The 23105-nt window shown below is 36.3% G+C and overlaps 1 protein-coding gene across 3 annotated transcripts in view; it reads right to left on the reverse strand.

Annotated features, from left to right (window-relative positions):
* Positions 1-830: 830 nt before the first annotated feature.
* The window catches only part of adam9a (ADAM metallopeptidase domain 9a), a 66803-nt gene continuing 44528 nt past the window's right edge, over positions 831-23105 (reverse strand). For 2 of the 3 annotated variants that reach the window (XM_067413190.1, XM_067413188.1), the window contains 17 exons: positions 20058-20123; positions 18620-18691; positions 18292-18461; positions 17558-17639; positions 17289-17422; positions 17035-17206; positions 14071-14163; positions 13338-13533; positions 11185-11290; positions 10907-11090; positions 9214-9294; positions 8920-9025; positions 8549-8690; positions 5122-5188; positions 4618-4647; positions 3085-3155; positions 831-2437 (listed from right to left, as the gene is read on the reverse strand). In XM_067413190.1, the coding sequence (XP_067269291.1) occupies positions 2377-2437; positions 3085-3155; positions 4618-4647; positions 5122-5188; positions 8549-8690; positions 8920-9025; positions 9214-9294; positions 10907-11090; positions 11185-11290; positions 13338-13533; positions 14071-14163; positions 17035-17206; positions 17289-17422; positions 17558-17639; positions 18292-18461; positions 18620-18691; positions 20058-20123 (1833 nt within the window). In that variant the 3' untranslated portion in view covers positions 831-2376. The remainder of the gene's footprint in view (positions 2438-3084; positions 3156-4617; positions 4648-5121; positions 5189-8548; positions 8691-8919; positions 9026-9213; positions 9295-10906; positions 11091-11184; positions 11291-13337; positions 13534-14070; positions 14164-17034; positions 17207-17288; positions 17423-17557; positions 17640-18291; positions 18462-18619; positions 18692-20057; positions 20124-23105) is intronic. The other variant, XM_067413189.1, reaches the window with a different exon arrangement.

Here is a 23105-nt window from a genome sequence, read left to right on the forward strand (position 1 = left end):
GACCTTCAAGGTGTGAGTAGATAATGTGCAATGTTAAAATTGCATCATCCACACCCTTACTTGGCTGATATGCAAATTGAAAAGGATCCACTAAATGTTGTGTATTTGTTGTGAGTACCTTTTAACAAGCCGTTCAAAGCTTTTAAACACCAAAGAAGTTAATGCAATTGGCCAATAATCACTAAGCTCTACTGGTTTATTATTTTTTGGAATATGTAATTGATATGATATCAAATTTAAGTTTCCATATTGGTATTATTTGCTGGTACTTACGACGTGATGTGTGTTCAAATGGTTGTGGTAAGAGTAAAATGGACAATTTAAAAATCCATATGGACAGGAAACATTTTGACCTAATACATAATGAATGAGCAAAGGATTATTAGGCGAGAATGGAAAATGCAGTTTTGCTGCACATGTTTAATTGTAATAAAGCTCAAGTCAAATAAAATATAATTAAATAGCAAAAAAATAAAAGTTGCCTTGGTACATAACTGAAATAAGCTGATTTTTATTTTATTTTATTTAGAAAATTACTAAAAAAAAAAAAAAAAAGCTAAATAGAAATATAAGCTTAAATAATTAAACTTAAAAAAATAATTATTTAAATATTTGAAGCTAATTCAAAATATTAAATACTATATAAAAAACTTAAATAACACTGAAAATATTGTTTTCTGCTAAATGCTAATTAGCATTCACACCTACATTTTTTTATGATCAATAATATATGCCATACATTTTATTTAACAAGGCCTAGTTGGTCATGACACTGATTCACTGAAAATAATGCTGTACAACGTGTGTTTAAAATGCACCTCACATCATCATCATCATTAAAAACATACCAGTGTTTATTTTCATATGCAAAAACCATCATCAGCATCACACTGCAGGCAAAATCAACTTCAAGTCCATCTTTTATCCATAAAACATCAACAATCCACAGCTGCTTCACCTGTCATGTTATCATTTACATACAAATGGAAATGCAGTGTGTGGGGTGCAGGTTGTTGTGTCCATCATTAATCATGTAAAATAACACTTATCATGTACTGTATGGCACTTACTGATTTTGCTATGATGGAAATGTCCAGATGTGAGGATACTGTCTAATGTGGTCTACAACAGACATGTTACAGTTGTTTGTTTGAGGGCGCATGACTTTATACACATACTCGACCCTGTGTGATATTGGTCATCACAAAGAAAGAAGTCTATGAAACATGCAGACAAATGGTATTTTTGTTCTTTGTTATCAGTTTCATAAAGGAAGAAATGTTATATTTATCGCATAGTGTAAGATTTCATGCATAAAGTCATGTAGCCCTTAAAAATGATAGGAGAAAAGTGCTGACTTTGTTGTCATTGTTGTTGTTTGTAAAACAAAAAACAAAACAAAAAGTCATTAACCACAAAAAAAAGAAGAAAAAGAAAAAAAAGTCAATCATGAAGTGTTAGAAATTAGCCATTTCCAAAACCAAGCATTCATGTTTACCTGATTTTTGCTTCATTGGGGACAGAATTTCACTTGGCAAATAAAGTAAAAAATAGATTTTCTATAAAAAGGTACATATAAATAAACATATGCAAATAAAACTATATATAAATGGTAAAGTAGCAGTTTTAAATCACTGTGTTGGTAGCAACAATTTCAAATGGTAAAAATAACAAAATTACTTAATGTATTTTGTTTCTTGTCTTGCACTCCAGTATTGCAAAACCCTATTTATATTATGAATATTATGCATCACAGTGCAGAGAATGATTTGCAGTTACACGGGCCATTTAGATACTACTAATGACTTGATAACCTTGTAAAATGATAGGGATACCTAGTAAATTAAATTATCGCATTTGCTCTTGTCCTTACTATCCTTAAATTATAAAAACATTTTTGGAACAATGATTGACTGTTGAACAGAATACATTTTGCACCAAAAAGTGTATAAAAAAGGGACGGGGAGGAGGAAAGCCAGCCTATGATCAAAGGGTCTCTGTACATTTCTATAAACAGTGAATATTACTGAAGTGCAATAAGTCGCAGTGGTCCTATATAGCACATAAGAATCATAACGATTAAGGAGAACGGTCTGTTGCCATTGGCATCTTTTGTCACATAACAGGTGGAAAGCGCTTAATTGGCTAAAGAGTTGTCGCTCCCATTATGTACTCTGTGATGTATTCCGAGTATAGGTTTCTTTCACAACAGTGACCGTCTCTCTGTTTGATTGACAGTTGACAGCTGTTTACAGAGGGACAGGGAAGAATAAGTGGGGGAGACGGTGTGACCACCTGATTGCTCCCACTGCACATTTCACACTTGGCTTGCCCATCCCAGACAGAAATACAACTGTCAGTCTGTGTTTTTGTGTGTTATACTGGAGGTGCAGGCGCTGGTCTTTGAGGCATTAGTTGTTGAGCAGGAGCAGGTGGTCTGTGGACAGCGGACAGAGGATAGGTGAGGGTCAGAAATAAACTCTCTAAAAACTAGATTTACGAGCATATCATGCTTTCAAAATGTAGCTGGCTGTGTACTACATAACAAATCAGCCACTTATGAGGATCCAAAATGAATGTTGCTTTAAAAGACAGCCTTCTAAGTAGGCAGTAGGCATGGTTTGGAATGCATTACATTTGCATTCAAAAGTTTGGGGTCACTCTTTGACCCCAAACTTTTTTTATTTTAAAAATCAGTTTTTTTTTATTGTGAAATATTATTACAAAATAAAAGTATTATTTTCTATTTTAATACATTTTACAAAATCATTTAATTCTGTGATGGCAAAGATTAATTTTTTAGAAGGCATTACTAATATGATTTGTTTCTCAAGAAAAAAAATATTATGACTATTGTTGAAAACAGTTGTGCTGCTTAATATTTTTAATATTAATATATAATATATTAATATTTTTCTTTAATGAATAGAAATGTCAAGACTCCCATCCAGATATTCCCATATTTGAAATATAAATCTTTACTCTCAATTTAATGCATCCTTACTGAATAAATAAGCATTCATTTCTTATATATATATTTTTTTTACCTGAACCTGAAATTTTGAAGGTATTGTATATTATTACCGTGTAAATGGTGGCGGTGGCGGTCTGGTGGTGTAAGATGGCACAGAGGCGGATTTATTAGTCCGAACCACCTGCAAAAAGACAGAAACTCCTGTTAAGAGTGCACAAACATATGCATGATGGGTAACTTATACAATAGAATAAATCACTTAAACTAAGTAGGATGTAAATGAATCTGACATAAACATCAGTCAGTTAAGCCTGAGTTCAGAGAAAAAATAGCTAAACACCTAAAATCACAAAACAGAATAATAATAAAAAAAGCATAAATGCATAATTTAATTACCATATATATGTATAATAAAATGTACCCTTTTAACTAATATAAATTTAACATTATTAAAGACAAGTTACAGTACTTTTCAGGCAGAGACATTAAAGAAAATATTAAATTGTAAAGTAACATAATAGTTTTCACTGTATAAAGTAAACATGTATTAATCCCTATTAAAGTAACAAAAGTTTACTAGAATACTCGCTGAAGCAGACATTTTTTTGACATAATTTTGTGTGATTTTGTCCGTTCAAACCCAACATGTGAAAGAGAGCTCAATTCAGTATTCACAAATTGAGTTCCCTCTTTTTGAGCTTAGTTATTTAAATCGACAAGTCTTAAACTTGCTCGCCAACAGCAATTTTTTTTTCTTTGGTGAGTGTTAATTTTAACCTCTGTATGTGTATATACACCCAGGACAACACAAACATCAAGGAAGAACCTGAAGAGACTGTTGTGTGTACTGGTCTTTGCACTTCCAAGAGACTGTGCCTCCTCTATTATATTATTATACTACTTATACTAGTATATGTACTATTCAGTACTATATAGATATACTGGTATGTAATTGATATAATATAATTGTCTTGTACCTTTCTGCTTGGACTGTATCTGTATCATTTTATTTCCATAAAAATATGGAAAGCAGACTGATTGCCAGCGCCTCAATTTACTTTATATTTGTTAATTTTGTTCCATTTAAAGCATTACTTTGCTTTTTCAGTAATTACAAGTAAACATGCTGTGTTGTGACCTGAAGGCACTAAAATGGCTAACAAACAGTTAAAATGATGGTGTTGAAGAAAGAAAAACCCATTTCCACAATGAAAAACTTAATGCAAACTGACTTTATGCAACAACAAAAAAAAATGCAGAAGAACTAAAGAGAGAATAAATCTTGTTGAAGTATACATCAAACCAGGGTTAGAAGATGTAAATCAAATATATTATTAATAATAATAATATCATTATAATGATTATGTAATGCATGTAAATAAATTAAATGATTATATAATTTTCTTAAATAATTTAATATTTTATTAAACAATAATAAAACATTATTTAAATTAATGTGCAAAATGGTTCTTAGCATATGGCTTGTGTCTTTTATAAAAAAAGACAAAGTGTAAGGAGAGAAAGAATTGTTAGGATCAATGCAGAGAAGCAGAAAGGGTACTGTAAAAGCAACAGCAGCAGAAATGCCCCACAGTATAAATGCAATAAAAACCTTCTTATATAAACAGTGTGCAGTTATTTACCTCCTCTGGTGGCAATAACTGAACCTGGTGCTTTATCATAAAAGAGAAAAAAAGAGGAGCCTGGTCATTATATTTATATCAGCAGACTATTGTTTACAAATGAGATGTAACATTTGATGACTTAGACAGACGATTACTCATGAATTTGTTCTTTCAACTTGTTTTAACTTCCCATGAATTGTCCTTTTCAGCTGGAAAGAACTGGAAATGTATTGTTTAACTGGGAATGATTCAAACATGGTTTCCCTCTTCAAACATTAATTAATTGATTTACTAAATAGTTAAGTTTCTGTTGCATTGTCAATCCCTAAGGCATTAAAGTGGGCATTTGTACAGTTGTGTTATGCTCAGGCAGATATACTGGAAAAAAAATCTAAAATCTAAAGGATCAGTACCACATGTTAATTACACTTGTTAGATTCATGTTAACACTACATTTTGTAAGTTAAACATTGGCAGAGTGGTTGTCAGTAAACAGTAGCGTTTGTATAATTACTCACTCACCCCATCCTTTACTATACTGTTGGGGTTTGCCCGCTGGGACACAGTAGCCTGCGGTCTGCTATTAGCTCTGAGGAAACAACCAAAGAATGCTGATAATGTTAACATCTAAGTTATATTGATAACACACTAACCTTTTACTTGTTCAATACGTTTCACCCCCCCCCCCCCCAAAAAAAAACAACAACAAAAAAACAACAACAACAACATCAACAACAAAACAATTATACTTTTTTAAAAGTTTCTCATTTTCTTTTGGAGGTCTCCTACAATAGGCTTACATGCATTCAAGGTAAAAAAAAACAAACAAAAAAACACACTTTGAACCTAATTTAATGATCTAAGTAATAATAATAATAATGCGTTCGATTTATATAGCGCTTTTCAAGGCACTCAAAGCGCTTTACATAGAAGGGGGGAATCTCCACAACCACCACTTACCGAATCCAATTTTGCTAGTTTAACAACGAGAAAAATGGTCAACGCACCAGGCACATGGTCAAAAAGAGTTGTCCCTATTCTCTTAATGGTCATGGGTGTGTTTTAGGCATAACGTGCAATAAACCAATCAGAGTCTCATCTCCCATTCCCTTTAAAAGCTACTTGCGCTTGCACCATGGTGGATTCGCTATTTTTATGGTGGAATATAGACATCCTCAACTAGTCAGTTTAAATACATGTGTGTATTGCCACGATTGGTTAAATAAGTAGACAATTTATTTCGTCATTATTGCGAATAGGTCATTTTGATACATGCAATGACTTGCTTGCCATTATACATGTAGGCATTATTATCTTTATATACACAATAATAATATTTTACATTGTAAATTGTGTATTAAATATTATTTTTAATATTTGGCATGTTTGTGTGTGTAATATGTGTGTTTACGTTGTGTACCTGCATTTTACTAATGCGGAGAGTGTATGATAGGGCCCTATACATTTTCTCATAATATATATTGTACCATCACCTGTTTTCGCTCGTTATTTATCCTTAAAACGTGTTTTTTCTTTGGGGTTTGCGTTGATAACGAGCCTCCACTAGCAGTCATTCTTGTAGTTGCCAGATGCATGATGAAATAGATGAGCCCTGAATATGAACGCAATGCATAATTAAGTATTTTCCTCCCATTAAGAAATCGCTTAAAGGGTTACTTCAGCGATTAGCATATGGCTTTGTATCAGTAGAAACCCTGGAGTATATTTGCATGATTTTGCTCCCCCATTAGCCTGACAAGACAGACCCACATCAAGATGTGTGGTCTGGAAACTCACCATTGACAGGGCTCAATCTGAGGGGCGGGATAAACGGTTGTCTTTCAAACTCCCTCTGCACGGTGTGCACGCAATTGGATATCGCTACAACCAACCAGAGCAACGAAGGTGAAACAGAGCTCGTTGACAGAATAAACTTTCACCGTATCTGGTCGGCAAAACTCAGAACACATCCTCCCTTCTTAAGAATGACTTTAGTGCCGTTCTTTGTACTTTTCTCAGAGAAAAGCTTAACTCCAAGTCTTCCAGAGTCACGGTCAAAGATGATTTGAAAGACCGCCGTTCGTCAGTTTTTGTGTTTACTAGAAGCACGCAAGCGCAACTCTGCCGTCATTATGTTAAGCCCCGCCCACCGACTCTATACACGATGTGATTGGCCCGACCAGAGTTTGGCGTTTACAGCTCAGAAGTGTATTGAGAGTCGCTAGACGACACTCGCAGCAAATTAGATTTGCTGCCGCTAGGGTGCGTCTAGATTTCTAGGCTACTCCCCCTCCTCATATCCCCCTTATATCCTATTCCAAAGGAATTAACTGAAAACGCACCAGACTGAACACGCGCTGTGAATCTATCCCGCGAGTGTGGTCGCGTTTACCTCAGCTCTCATGACAAGAGCTCATCACGATGTATGTAATTTGATTCCTGCAGTTTGCGCTGTGACACACTCCCTCAGCGGCTAAATCACATATTGAACAGACACGTTCAGTTTTTAATTGTAGTCTCTGTTCTCTAACTGAACTGATTTTATGAAAATGAACGGTTGCGGTGGGAAAGTGAAAGTGATCCAGTCAAAGTAATTCAGTAGCAGTGGCTTTGGGAGTGGCCTTGTAGGGCAGCGAAGCATTCTGGGAATTGTTGTCTTTCATCCCCATGAGAGAAAAAAACATTTTCTGTCTTTTCTCAGTCTAGAAAGCACCAAATAAAAAAAAAAATATTTCACATTTCTACTACATTAATGACCCAGTTTAAATACAGATTAATCTTCCCAGCGCTGAAGTACCCCTTTAACGTGGCTTAATTTAGGCTACAGTGACATTAAAAGATCAAACTCAGTAAACAATAAATACTAATAAAGCATACTATACGGAAAAATTGGTTTGTGCAGAATATTTTCATTTAATATCACTATTAGGCTACATTAAGTGACATAAGCCTTTTTTTTAATAATGTTTTAATGGAGAGAAAACACTTAACGTGTAATTAAACACGTTGTGTTCATATTCTGGGCACAACTGTTTTGCTGTACAGAAGCCTATGTTTTATTATGATTTTTACAGAGTTAGGTCTTTTAATATCACTGTCAGTGCATTAAGCCACATTAAGCAATTTTCACTTTAAGCGTTTTAGAATGTCCCTAGCCACAGACATTCTTTTTTACATCATCATTCTTTGCTTTAAGAATTTGCTGGGCAATCTGAATCTGTGGTTTGTCTCAATCGCAAATGTATTGTGTTGCTTTACAAATCTAATGTGATACAGATTACAAAGTGCTCAACAAAACCATGTGTTTTGTATTGATTTACCATCTAACGAAGTTATCATAGTTGGTTAAATGAAGTCAGTGTGCCACCTACAGGCCTTTTGGATGTAGTGTAGGTTGGTAAACAGCATGTAAAATGGCCATAACTATATTACCCCTTTTGACAGAATAATCGTGATTATGATTTTGAACAAAATAATCATGATTATCATTTTAACCATTATTGTGCAGCCCTTACAGGCAGTAACTGACAACTTGTTTCAGGCAGTTCAGAATCAGTTCTTTCTTTGAGAGACAATAATGACATTTACTGTGTACACATGAAAGTTAATAACTGAAAAAGCATAAGTATAATAGAGGCACTTTAAATATACATCACAATTTTGATAGCTGTTACACTGAGGCACAGCTGAATTATTTATTTAGCTATTTACCTTGTTGCTAAGTTGATTATGCATGACAGATAGTTTCATAACAAATGATAGCCTTATAAAACCAGGAAACAAAATTTAATCTTAAAAGAAAATAATAATTGTACATTTTGTAATTTAATTTAATTTCCAACTTATACATATACATTCATTTCAGAAATTCAACAGTTTATCACTTTAGTGTTGATGATATCATAACAGTGCAGTGAAAGGTTGAGTATTTGTCACTCTTTATACTCACTCATAACCCTGAGAGCGTTTTTTTCTGAGAAAGCGTTGCTTCAGCTCATTCCTCTTGAAGAACACGTATAAACCCAATGCCAAAAGAGGAAGAACAAGGAAAAAGAACACAAGAAGACCATCCCTTGTGGAAGTATCTTTATCTGAGTGAAAGTCAAAGTGAGAGTGAAAATTAAATTTGAGGTATTCACTAGGGCTATCAAAATTGAATACTTACAGATTAATTACAGAAAATTGTGATTAAATCTTTTTTTTTTTTCTTTTTTTTTTAAATCAATCAACAACACTAGTAATCACATTTATAGATGAAGTGTTAAAAGTGATGATAATCCTTTCTTAAGCTCTAGCTGTGCTATTGTTAAGTAGTCTTACCGTCCCAGGTGGGGCCACTTTCGATGCTTCCTCCATAACCAGAGGCCTCACAGAATGGAGGAGCCCAGCCGTAGTCACAGTGGCAGCTTTTATTGCTGTTACACACCTGAAAGTAGTCAAGCACACAAACACACACAGCAAGCATTTAATTTAAATATGTAGAACTCTAGGTATTTAGGATTTAAAAACAGGTGTATAGATAGACCTTGAATTTAATAGTTGAGTTAAAATGATGTATATGTAGGTGTATGTAAAATTATGGCATTGATTTGTGGGTAGTGTATGCATATGTACCCCATGGCCATGGCATTTCTTTTCAACGTCACAGTCATAATTCAGCACATCTGCACTTCTGCACTCAAAGTTCAGACAAACCTGCAATACAAAAAAAAAAAGGATAGTCAAAAACATACAGTGTGTGGGTGAAATCATGAAACTAAGTTTTGTCATGAAAAAAAACAAAAAAGTCTAAACAATCATGTTCTCAATCAGCCTTCAAGTAGATTCTTTAAAATGTTTTTGGATAGTTTACCCAAATATCAAAACACACCCTCAAGTTGTTCCAAAAATGTATGAATTTCTATCTTTTGCTGAACACAAGATATGTATGTTACAATGCCAGTAACCAAAGAGTTGATGGGACCCCATTGAGTTTCATAGTATTTTTTCCCCCATACTATGGAAGTCAATGGGGTCCATCCACAGTTTGGTTACCCATATTCTTCTTTTGTGTTCAGCAGAAAAGAAAGAAATTCATACAGGTTTAGAACAACTTGATGGCATGTAAATGATTGTATCCTGTGTCCCTCCTGTTTCAGAATACCCCAGTGCAAGCCTTAGAGGAGGATTATTATCTCCGAAAACCAAACTCTGGTAGGCTAATGAGGCATTATCAATAAGAGGCGAGACCCTTGTTGACAGACCTCAGCGAGGACTCCCGGGAGAAGAGCGATCGGTGGAAACACATACAGGCGCATTCTGAGCCATGTTTGCACCATGACATCCAGACTCGGGGCTGGGTGACTCAGAGAGAAGTAGAGGGGACATTGCAGGGTCTCTTGAGAAGTGGAGAGGTCCAAAAATCTTTCCCAAATCTGTTTGAGTATCTCAGGGTGGAGTTTCCATTTCCCATGTTGTCACAGTTTGTCTGGATAATAAATCTGCTCCCACATTCAAATGCCCAGGGATGTAAATCACCCTGAGGGACCGGAGAACCTGCTGCACTAGCCTGTTCAGACGGCGCAAATACAGTCCTCTACCTGCATTAGGACATGGTAGCCCCATAACTGCTGGAGCCATCATTTCGAGGGAATTAATATGACAGTCGAGATAATGGTCTCTCCAGATCTCTTGGGCTTGGGATCCAGCCCGTACGGGAAGCGCTTGTTGTTAGCATCTTGGAACAACAACACTACTCACCCAGAGTGCAAACCAAGGTGAGGTTCATTGAACAGCCGATTGTGTAGTCTGCTTTGATGCCCGGGATATAAATCTGTGGCTCTGCATAATTCTGAGAAAGCTTCTTTGTCAATGCTCCTGCACGTACTTTGATCTTTCAGCAGACTGTAACACCGCTATGGTGTGCAAAGCAGCACCATCCTGATCCGATGATTGAAATGAGTGGATGTTATTCTGCACAGCTTTGTGGGCAGCGTAAGCTTTTTTTAATGACGATGCGCTCCCAGGGGAGAGATACTGAGTGTCTCTTCAGTTTGAGGCAATATCGTATAATCACGTGCCTTCGCACACACGATAGCTTACTATTACGACGTTCGAGAACACAAAGACACGTGATTGCATATGGTTTTCCCCATTAACGAGTTAACTCTTTAAAGGTATTCAAAGAAGAAGGAGAGACTGTTGCTCAGAAACAGAAACCCTGAGAATGTGTGCACATACATGAAAGTTGTTAAACTATTCAACAAACATATTTTTGTTTGCATAATTTAAGCAGGAACTTTGTATGTTCAAAGTTTCTTTTCTTTACCTTATTTTCTCCACACTTAGTGCCCTCGTTGACCATGCCGGGATCAGGTACATCAGAGCCCAGCAGGAAGTCCACGCCCCAGCAAGTAGTGCCAGCGATGGGGGTCTGGATGATTGATGGCTTGATGCCAAATATGACTGATGACTGAACGTTCTCACATTGTAGCTTCCCGCACATGGCGTTCCTTAAAAAATTAAAGCGTGTGTGTTCTTATGAAAAACCAGAATTTGAATTTCTGAATGTGAATTTGGATTGAATTGTATCTAGCTGTGCTGTACCTGCTTTCACACTTCTTAAATCCACTGGAATGGTAGCCACAGTTTCCAAAACGATCACCTTTCGAGTTCACATCCTTAAAACACAGCTCAGGAGCAGCTTTAGCCTCTACACGAAAGCAAAGATAGATTGATTACATTTACAGAACATCTCCTATTGTTCTATTTTCTAAATCTTTTTTCCCGCTATTTAGTTTCACTGAGTATAGCTATTTATCATCATTCAGATGCATTTTAATTTTAGTAAATTTTTTTCCCTGTTTTAAATAGGGCTGTCAACGTTAAAGGGGACATATGAAAATCTTTTCCGTGCTATAATTGGGTCCTCGTTGCATCTACCAACCCAGAAAATGTGAAAAAGACAACCTAGTTACTTTGTTTTGGTAAGCCTTTCAATGCAAGCATGTGAAAAAACGAGCCACTCAGATTTCTCCCCCTTCTTATTTAGGAAGATCTTATTAATATTAATATTACCGCACCTTATTCTGCATGTTTCCATGCACGGCACCGCTATTTTGTTTTCAAAAGCGACAACGGTGAACAAGACCTTTGTATAAATTTGACAGTTTAAACAAAAAAAAAGTGAAAGAAGACGACGTCTGACAGCCAGTTGTCTGTGTGTGTGTGTGTGTGCTCAATACACAGCAGAAATTGTTTTTTTTAAACTGCCAGCTGATTGCGGTACTCTTATGTGCTCAGAAAACGACCCTTTAGAAGTTTAAACTAATATAGCTTTAAAACCTGTTGAAATGTAATGATGAAAGAAGAACTGTCCTATCTGTGAAAGAGATATCGCAATATATAGATGACAATCCAAACCAAGCAGATGTCTTGTTAGTATCTGGCAGATAATTCGATTGATGCAGGAACTGGTTGGAGGGGCAGCTCATTTGCATTTAAAAGCACATGTACAAAAACAGACTGTTCTTTATTGTAGTCAGAAATGGGTATTTAAAACATGGATTGCACAGAATGCACACATGTAACAACACAACAAGAAGCATACAAAATTGCATCCCACTGAAGCGAGGCAGGGTCCCTGGTCAGTACCTTCAGGGAAAACTACGTCACTGCCGGAAGAGGTGCTAGTGAGGCCAGCAGGGGGTGCTAATACTGAGGTCTGTGTGGGTCCAAAAAACTCTAGTATAGTGATAGGGACACTATACTCTTAATAAGCACCGTCCCTTGGATGAGACGTTAAACCAAGGCCCTGACTCTCTGTTTACGACCAGATCATTTTAAGCCAATAAACTCCAGGAAAGTTTTCAGTACAATTATTCAGTAAGCAAATGCTTTCAAACAATCAGTCCAAAACAGCACTAATGTTAAGAAAACCAGGTTTATCATAGATGTGTGAGAGAACAGTGGCTTATGGCCAGTTTTCAGTTAAATATTAATTTCAGTGTCTGTTTAGCCTTAAAACACAAGCTCTGTCAAATTCTGACATTGTTTCTGAGGAGCGCGAGCCCTTTTACGCATTGCACTGTGTGGCCAGATGACATACAAACAAAATAATTTCTCGGCTGGATAAAGCAACCAGCTTCTCGCTAGTAAACTTTGCAATCAAGGTAAAACAAGTGCTTACAGTAAGCACTCATGAGTCTGTTACATTGATGTTTATTTCATAGAAAAGAATGCGCTTGTAAGGGGCACCAACGAGTCTTTTGCAATAGACTAAATGTTATACTGCTCTTCTGTAGGTTAGATATCCATCTTCTCTTATATGCGTTTCAAATTGCCCAGAATATATAAGAGGATCAATCGGGAAGTATGAAAGCTATTTGGAATGTACACTTTCTAACACTTCGATATAACATTGGTTATTACCAAACAATTACATTAATGAGTTAATCAACTTGGGTTAAAGTCCTCATGAAATCAAAATTGACCCCATTCAATACACCACAGCACTGAAGAAAACTCACTTGCTGCTTCCGGTTCACTGGAACATTAATTTTAAATACTATATATGACATTAGTTTATGATCAGCTGACTGACCATTTTGAAATTTGGTTTTGTATGCTTCAATCAGGGCAAAAAAGGAGTAGGAGATACAAGCCAAAAATTTATATCAGATTTGTTTTTTGTTTTATCAATATTCGATTAAAAAAAATCTTAATTCTTATTTTATCTAAGTACAAAATCGTGTACTCACTTGTGCCAAATATGGCCTGACACTGGGTGTCATAGTGCTGGCACTGGCCGTTGTAGCAGTAAGCCTCGTCTTGTTTGCAGGGATGGCCGTTTTGTTTGAAGAAGTCGTTTTGACAGAGGGCAGATGTGCCATTACAATACTCTGGCAAATCACATTCATCAGTGCTGCTTCTGCACACAGTGCCACCAGGTAAAAACTGACAGAGAGAGAAGATTTCAGCAGAGCATGTGAGCAAAAAGTAACCACTTGTCAAATGGCATATACATGTATATATTAGCTCTGTTCTAGTAAGCAGCTTGGTGGCATGAAAAGTTTGATACTTTGGTGTAGAAAAAATATATGACCAAACTAGCCAAATATTAACCTAAACTAAGGACAATATTGCCTTACAATTTGGTATCTTATAAAGTAGCATGGCAGTATTATTTTAGTATAATTTTATATACTATTATAGTATTTATCATACTATTATATTATTTATCAGGATTTATCTTTATTTTAAATAAGCTTTTATTTTTTTATTTTATAAATGTTACTATAGCAACCTTCATTTTAGTTAGTTTCCAAGGCAATTTTTTTGTTTTACTTTAATTTTTTCATTAAAATGTGTATTTTTTTTAATCTCTATTTTAAATTTTAAAAATGTTTTAATATAATTTAAGTTAACAATAACAATAACGTTGCATCTCACTAAGCTTTGGAGCAGAGCTATTGTTAGAAAAGGTGTAATTACCCTGCAATTCTTGCAGCAGACCCCATACGCACACTGAGCACCTGATCTCAGCTTACATGTTTTTGGTTCACAGCACGGGTCCTTCTCACACTCCTGAAACAACAAACAACATTCAGTTATCAAAATTCTTCATTAGGGATGCTACAAACTAAACTCAGCTAAAAAAAGAAACGTCCCTTTTTTTGGATACTGTATTTTAAATATAATTTTGTCAAAATCCAAATAAGCTTTACAGGATAGTTTTAAACCAGAGCGAGTGCGAGTGAAATTGAGCAGTGCAATGCGCTATGCCAGTGTGTATACTCCACCATGTACCGTCATGTTCACCAGTAAAGTTCACTCATATCCTGCGCAAACATGAAATTTCTCTGTACAATACATCTTTCTGTTTGTAATAACAGTTATGATATTTGTGACTTTAATGCCTAATCTTCAACCCTGGTCCTGGGGACCCAGTGTCCCAGCAAAGCGCTTTACATGTCGCCTCACATTCACCCATTCATACACGACGGCGATGTCAACCATGCAAGGCACCATCCAGCTTCTGGGGAGCAGCTGGGGTTAGGTGTCTTGCTCACGGACACCTCAACACTTGGTCAGATGGAACTGGGGATTGAACCACCAACCTTCTGGTCCTACATGAGTCACTGAGCCAATGCCGGCCCTACTAGATATAGACTTCTATGGCAACCAAAATGTTGACAGTCCAAATCAATGCAGTTTCAAAAGAGCTTTAAAGACTCAATCCCAGACGAGGAATAGGGTCTTATCTAGTGAAACCATCGACCATTAAAAAATAAAAAATAAAAAACATGTATATACTTTTTAACTTAAATTGCTCAGTGGCTTGACACTGATTGCGCAATCACGCTGGAAGAGTCACGAAAGACGTAAGCGGAAGTACCGCCCCAAGCAAATGTGCGAGGACTAATACAAACAGCCTTTACCAAAAAACACTCCATCTTCTACTTCAAAATCATCCGACATTGTTGCTTTACCTTTTTTTGTGCTAAAGGACATTTGTATTAGACTTTGCATGTACGCATTGTAAACACGGGGGCAGTACTTTCGCCTACGCCTAGTGTGACCTTTCCAGCGATTTTACAGTGCAAGATGAGCAATTTAGGTTAAAAGTATATACACTAAAAAAAAAAATCTCTCTAGATGAGACTATATTCCTCGTCTGGGTATCGTGCAGAGCCTCTGAAGCCCTTCGAAGCGCTTTAAAACTGCATTGATTAGGACCTTCAACATTTTTATTGACATTTCTCACCGCTGTCATTTAAGTTGTTTATTTTGTCATTGAGAGGAAAGACATTACAAAAGGCATTCTGGGTTGAGTGAGCAGCCCTGAGTGGACTGAGCTTGCATTCTCTGGTTAAAGAGAACTTACAATGAATCATAAACCATGAATCATTGTACCAGTGGAACATTTCTTAAAACACTAACAATTTACAGACAGTAGACAATTAAGGTCAGTTACAATAAATTAGGATATTAAAGAGACCTTTCAACTAGGCCTGTCACGATAACAAATTTTGCTGGACGAGAAATTGCCCAAGAAATTATTGCGATAAACGATAAAATTGTCGTTCTGACACCATTTTTCATCTAAAATAATGATAATGGCATAATAATGTAGGTAATTTTTTTCAAAGATCAATAAACTTTTATTTCTAAAGACTAACACTGAAATAGGAAAATATTTAAAATATCAATTAATAAATCATTAATCAATAAATCTAAAAATAAAACCCACGGTTCGGTTCGGTTCTGTATGGTTCTTGTTTTTGTTTTTTTGTTTTAATCGTTAACACTCCAGAAATGTACTTTAGCATATGATATATAACTTAATTATCAACAATGGATACAGCATTCAAAAAAACGTTACATCTTGTAATCATGCTCAAACAACTTGACTTGACCCTCTCTGAGGAAAGCTAGGTGAGATTTTGATACAGAAAGAGAGAAGACATTGATGACATGCTTTTCATTTATTTGGCAAAAAAGGAGAATGTGTATTGCTATTTCTACAGTAACTTATGTGCCTTTTTTAGCACACAAAGATTGAACTGAAGACTTGCATTTATCAAACTGCCGACTTCAGTGTAGCTTTGAGCCTCGTTTATAATCTGCGCGTCCGCACGAGCACGAGGGTGTGCACGGCAAAAATAACGTCAACGGGGAGTGCGCGAGACCCCATTTCGCTTGGGGCTGTGCGCGTCAAATTTTGTAACTTTGCGTGCAGCTCCGCAACCGAAGAATTAGGAGCTCCAGGAGAATCTGGCTGAACATGATGTCTCATAACACCAGCACCCAGTCTGCGCGTCGAGTACAAACATCTCCCCAAACGATCGGCACGCACGCGCAGTCAACGAGCGAGACGAGGAAAACAAACAAGAGTGCAAATGGAAATTTTCACAGCCGGAAAAATTATCAAGCTCATTTTTTTAATCGTGCGATTAATTGATTTATGGACTATCGCGACAGGCCTACTTTCAACTGACTGAAAAACACCATAAGAAAGATGCCTAGTGTGCCTGCTCCCCTGAGTTAACATGTCATAGGCAAGCTGCAGAGAGGCATGGTGACTGTAGATGTGGCCAGAGCAATAAACTGCAATGTCAGTAATGCAAGACACCTAAGACCATGCTACAGGGAGACAGGAGGGACAGCTGATCGTTCTTACAGTGACTGCTACTTTTGATATTGACCCTCCCCCTTGTTAAGAGACTCATTATTCTAATTATGTTTATCAAATGTCTGTTTTTATGTTCATAAAAATATTTTAAGTTAAGACATTTGTTGGAAACAAAAGCAGTTGAAAAAAAGAGAACATTTCTTTTTGTTGCTGTGTTGCAACAGCAGAGTTGGTTACTAAATCAGTCAGCAATTACCACGTTCTTTAGAAACATGAAAACAGGATTAGCTCTCTTCACCAAATAACTGATCTGGAAGACTCACTTCCTCTGATCCACAGTCACACTCTTCGCCCACATCCACCAGCTTGTTCCCACAGAAGGGGGCGCTGTATGCCTCGTCCGGCCGAGGTGTGTTCAGCAGGCAGCGACCACCTGAGTTCAAGATCATCTTCTCAAAGTCATCAGCACTACAGCTGCTAAAGTTACGAGAACCACTAAGGACAAAAAAAGGGGTCAAAACTAAAATCTCACCGCATTGAAATTTAAAAACCTGAAACTTACACAAAAAACACTCACGTTGCCCCTGAGTTCATAATGCAGTGCGTGACATCACATTTACAGTTTCGGCCATCATCATGGTTCATCCCAAGATTGTGACCCAGCTCATGAGCCACGATGGAGGAAAATGACATCACATTATTATTGGTGAACTGAGGGGAAAATGCACACATATACATACAAAGACAGACATTTAGATACTGGTGAAAGTCACTGTTCCACAGACACTGACTAACAGTGTGTGTGAGTATCTATAGCATATGAGAAGTGGATCAGAGACATCATACCGCATTAATTCCACCACCATGACTTCTGGAACAAGCTGTGCCAACGAAAGCCATGCCTGCTGTTCCACCAAATCCTTTCTTTCTGTAAAAAGAGAGAGAAAGAGAATCAGACAGGCAACAACTACACATTATAATTTATAGAACAATACATCTAAAGGGGACACAATGGAAACCTGGATTTTTTTCTTTACAATGGAAGGACTTGCTACTTTTAAAGCACGGATTATTTATAGAGGGTTATCCGTTTTTTTAATTTGCTTGGAAAAACAGTGTTTTCAGCTATGAGCAAGTCCTGAATACAGCAAGATCTACCTTAACAGGCTTATACAACGCAAGAAAGAGTATAGCCCTGTTAAATATTGTTCCGTCAGTACGTATCTCTAAAACTTTTATAAATATATTAGTTGTTAAACCACTTTTTAAAAAGCCAAATATTTTAGCTCACGTAAAATAATAATTAAAGATCTAAACTTTTCATTTAATGTCTAAACCCTAACTTAATATAAAATAGCTTTCCCCCCAGACTAAGCTGCAGAGAAATTAAGTTCAGACATCTGATCTTGTAATGGTAAATTATGGTATGCAGCAAGGCTTTGTATTAGGTCCTTTTACCTGTGTCCCCTGCACATACTCCCTTTGAGTGATATTACCACAAATTCATTGATTATATTATATTTATGTTCACATGATGCACATCTAACATCTGATATAAATTAACAGAGAAAGGCCCGTACAGGATGAGCTGTGCACTGTCATGACGACGAAGGCGAAATAGCTCTTTTTCTCTCCATTGAGTAAAGCGGCCCAGCACCTCTCCAGCACTGCCATCAGTATTGATAAAGTTCCCCGTAGTCCAGATCTCCAGCCCCACCAACACAATACGAATATTCAGAGCCATGTACATCTAAGGGAAAGCAGAAAAAAAATCAAGTGAGAAAATCCTCTTAACAATTACATTTTGTATTGATATATAACTAATAATCTTTAACATGTGACAAATCAAAGTTAATTGAATAAATTACATTCTTTGCATCCATCATAAAAATATGCACGAAAACTTACACTATCAACATAATTTGCAATCTGAACCATCTCCTCACGTACTGCTGTATGATTCCTGTTTTTGTAGTTATACTGTAGAGAAGAAAGAAAAAGAAAAACAAGAAAGGCTTTCAGACATTGGGCACTTCTCACATTGGACAAATCTCACATTGGTGGCAATCACCAATTAAAGGGGTCATGACCTGCGTTTTTTTTGTTATTGTTTTATGATTTTCCTGGGGTGCACTTATAATGTTAGAATGATTTTTACATAAAATATTGTCATCATTTAAAAATAAAAGGCATTTTTCCTACCCTGATTTTTGCCTTCTGCTCTGAACGCTCCATTTTAAGGGGCAAGTCTGCTGTGAGAGTTTAGTGTAAACACCCACTGCTGCGATTGACTAACATCTTTGCAAATACTATTACTCCCTCTTTTAGTTTATTTTTACAATTACAGTTCTCATGGTTTAACTAATTGCAAAAAGTATTACATTACATTTAGATCGATGGCATTATATTAAGACATGGCATGAAAGGTTGCAGTGATGATCAATGTAGCCGATCACACACATGCTGAGCGCATGAAAGCAGCGATCTCATAATTGCAACTCAGTTTCTGTACCCTAACGAATGCTTTCATCTTCACCAACAGTGAAATGTGATATAGTTAAGAAATGTGTTAAATAAACCGGGAGTTTTGGCGCGAGTCCAGAACTCAGTCACTGATAAACTCTAGCTGTTCACAGCTTCAGCGTGCACTACTGAAATTATTGCAAAGAAGCTTTCTTTGATTGCTTTAGAAGAATTTAATCACTGTTAAATAACATATTATTTTTATCCTACTAAGAGAAACAATGCTGTTTTAGTCACTGGTCTGATTTACTGACACCACAGTCAAAGAACATCTGACTACATGAAACATCACATTATAGATCAGGCATTAGAATGAATACAGTTACTTACATGTTGCATTACTGTTAAACCCAGTCACTGCACAATATTTAGTAATCCTCAAAGGCATGTTTATTGCTTTGTAGCTAGATGGTTTAACACTAGGGCCTGTTAAATGAACAAATCGTTGGGCGGGGCTAAACCAGAAGTGATGAAGTAGGCCTTGATCTGCTGAGGCTGTACTTGCATCCCTTTGACGTCATAGATCCAATAGTTTTGAAAAAATGTCATTTAGTTTGCTGGGCCTGGCATCTATAAAAGCTTTTCTTTGACTAGCAAGGAAGTTTTCAGCTCTGAAACTTAAAGGATATTCTTATATTACCATGACCTTTTATATATCAAAAGCTCAAGGGAAAGTTGATTTCTCAATTCATCACCCCTTGAATTATCTTGCACTTAAATTTAGAACAAATAGTGGAACTGGCTAACATTTCCCCGAGTGTAACACAGCCATCAGACAATGAGAAAAGAAAAGTAGTAGAGAGAGAAGATTTGCATGACTTACTCTCTCATTATCCACCACCAGAAGCAGTTCCACATAGTGTGTCTGGTGCAGCACTGCCCTCTTTTTCTGTTTGGAAAGACAGACAAAACATTTAGTGTTATCAGCTGTGTTTGCTGAGGCAAGCATCACTATTATTATGATTTATCTTTTCAAATTCAATTCTTCTTATTATGCCAGTAAAAAAAAAAAAAAAACTATAATAATTTTAATACAGTTCTGAAGGCTAACTGAAGGTTGTTTAAAGTAAGCAAGCTAATGATCAACCATTGTTTGTGGTATGGCTTAATTTAAACTATTTTTAAAATTAGTTTGACTTCACCCAAGGGTTTTTTTGGGGATAAAATTTTAACTTGCAGGTCATCCCATTCCAAAAATATAAATGAAACCACATACATTTAAAGAAAAAAGTATGATACTTTTCATGATGTTCATTTCAAAGCGATGTCTCTAGCATCTGTCATCTTAAATATTTAAATTACGTAATATGCTCTCAATGCAAAATGCTGAACAATTATTTAATGTGCTCATGACTTCAAGGCTAGATCTTTGCTCTACTACAGTGGTCAGCAACTGGCAGCAGCAATAATATCTGGCCCACGCCCGCATTCGTTTTAACAGCGGTTGGTTCTGAAATATATCTGTCATGATAGTGAAACAGATACCAAATAGGGAGAGCTGTGCAGGTAAACTCCCCTAATCTTAATAGACGCTCTGGCTTAGGCAAGAAGTTCCAGTCATTAGCCTCATTGTTAGAGCGTCAGACTCCCATGCGGAAAGACCAGAGTTCGAGCATCGCTCGGAGTGGGTGGTGCGAGCTGGATAAATTACAACAGTTACTCACAATCAATTTGCCTTCAGTGAATTTGCCTTCCAATAAAAAGTATGAGTGTGTTTTTTGCAGCAGTGTTTTATTATGGGATGAATTGAGAGTTTTTAATTTGAAAAGTTCTGAAAGATATTCAAAAGAGTCTGTGGAATGGATTGCTAGACACGCCTCTAAAATAGCCGTCATGAAATGTGTATTTTGTGGTATGATAAAACGAACAGTGAACCATTGAAACGTTTGCTTATAACGTGAGGCCTCAGAACCAACACGGAAGTCTGGGCGGTATACCGAGTTTGTACAATATAAATATATTTTTTAGAGACGATATGGAATGAGGCAATACAGTTTATATCTACAAGATATACAGCAGATTGATATGAGCGCATCTGAAAATAGTGGAGTACGCCGAGTGAGCCGATGCAGGGAAGGTGCATGATACAATTTGTCCTCAACATGACACGTCCTTTGTATTAAGAACTATAAAATAACTAGATATAGTTAGATATAGTTAACCGTATAGTTTAAAGCAGCCTGACATGTCAGATGCTCTGAGAGATCAGCTACTTGTGCTGACAGACAGATAAATACTTGCGGCGTTTTATGTGTTTGAAATGCGGTGGTTTCCTCAGTGCATAACTTACATTTTACAGGTATATTCTCCATTTGTAAATGTAAATGTTATTAATTTACTTTTTAGATTGTATTCTTCTTTTTATGCCCTATTTTTGCTTTCAACTTTCCTCTTTAGACTCTTTAAAAATGACATTTTCTCTCACCAGCTAGCTTAAATGTTAACATCACTGCACGTGACGTAATAATTGCTTACCTCCAACACGCAAACAATTACAAAAAAATGCAGTTTAGTACGTGAGGATGCAAGGAATAATTTCCAATGAGTTTATTTCAAATAATTATTACAATAATTTAGGCTCCATTCTGTAACAAGCAAAATAACATGCACATTTATTATTTATAATATGAAAAGAGGAAATAAAACAGTTTTGTTAAGAATATCACAAATATGACTCAAACATGCCATTAATGGGCTTATTCAAGTCCTCTTTTATGATTTATTTTATCCATTCCGCATCTCCCACATATGCGTGTTTTAGCAAGTTGGTGAATGAAGATACTTAGGTTACGTGTTACTACTGCTTTTTTAATTTACAGCTCACTAAATTAGCTGTTAAATTAGTGACAGCTCACTACCAAAGGCAAACAAAAAGACACTGTAACAGTATGTCAGCCAATTATAGTTGTATTTTTCATCAATTTATTTCTTAAATTATCCCTTGACTATATTCCAGCCCATCATATAGGCAGTTTTTTTAGGGGGGCCCGTGGCCAAATATACTTGCCGATCCCTGCGCTACTGGGTGGTTGCCCTGTACGCTTAAAAAACAAACTCCAGCTGGTCCAAAATGCAGGAAACCAGGAAGTCCAAATTAACTCGGTTCTGTCAACACTGCACTTGTATACATTTTTAAAACTAGCTTTTTACTTACAAAGCACTAAATTGTTTAGCTCCCCAGTACTTGAGTGAGCTCTAAACACATTATACTCCATCATGTCTATTGCGATTTCAAAATTCTGGGCAGTTAATAATACCTAGAATTAACTCCCAGGGGGGCCGCTAACAATTTTGGGCCCTCTGAATGAATATGAGGTTGGGCCCCTATTGTACCAAACATACAGGCCAACCTGTAGCGATCCAGAATTGTTGTCAACCATTTTTAATTAGCCTACAATCAGTCAAATGTTTGGTACATTTTTTTAAAATGTTTTAAAATTAAGTCTCTTCTGCTCATCAGGGCTGCATTTATGTTATTAAAAATACAAAAGAGCTGTAATATTGTGCAATATTGTTATGTAAAATAAAATGTAATATAACTTGTCTATTTGATTTTTTTTAAATAATGTAATTTATTCCTGTGGTCAAAGCTGAATTTTCAGCATCGTTACTCCAGTTTTCAGTGTTACATGATCTTTCAGAAATCATTCTAATATAATGATGTGCTGCTTAAGAAACATTTATGATAATTATCATTGTTGAAACGGGCCCTAAAGCATCTATGCTAATATTAGTCTCTGTGTTTACTGTCAGCTGTATCCGGGCTGTATCCACAGATATTGTGTCAACAAGACTCTGCCCTGTAAAGGCCTCATCGACCTGGCAGCCAGTGGCACTGACCCTCAACAAGCAAGTCTCTGGTCTGATCTGA

Source organism: Pseudorasbora parva, chromosome 13, assembly GCF_024679245.1.
Source record: "Pseudorasbora parva isolate DD20220531a chromosome 13, ASM2467924v1, whole genome shotgun sequence".
Classification (NCBI taxonomy): Eukaryota; Metazoa; Chordata; class Actinopteri; order Cypriniformes; family Gobionidae; genus Pseudorasbora; species Pseudorasbora parva.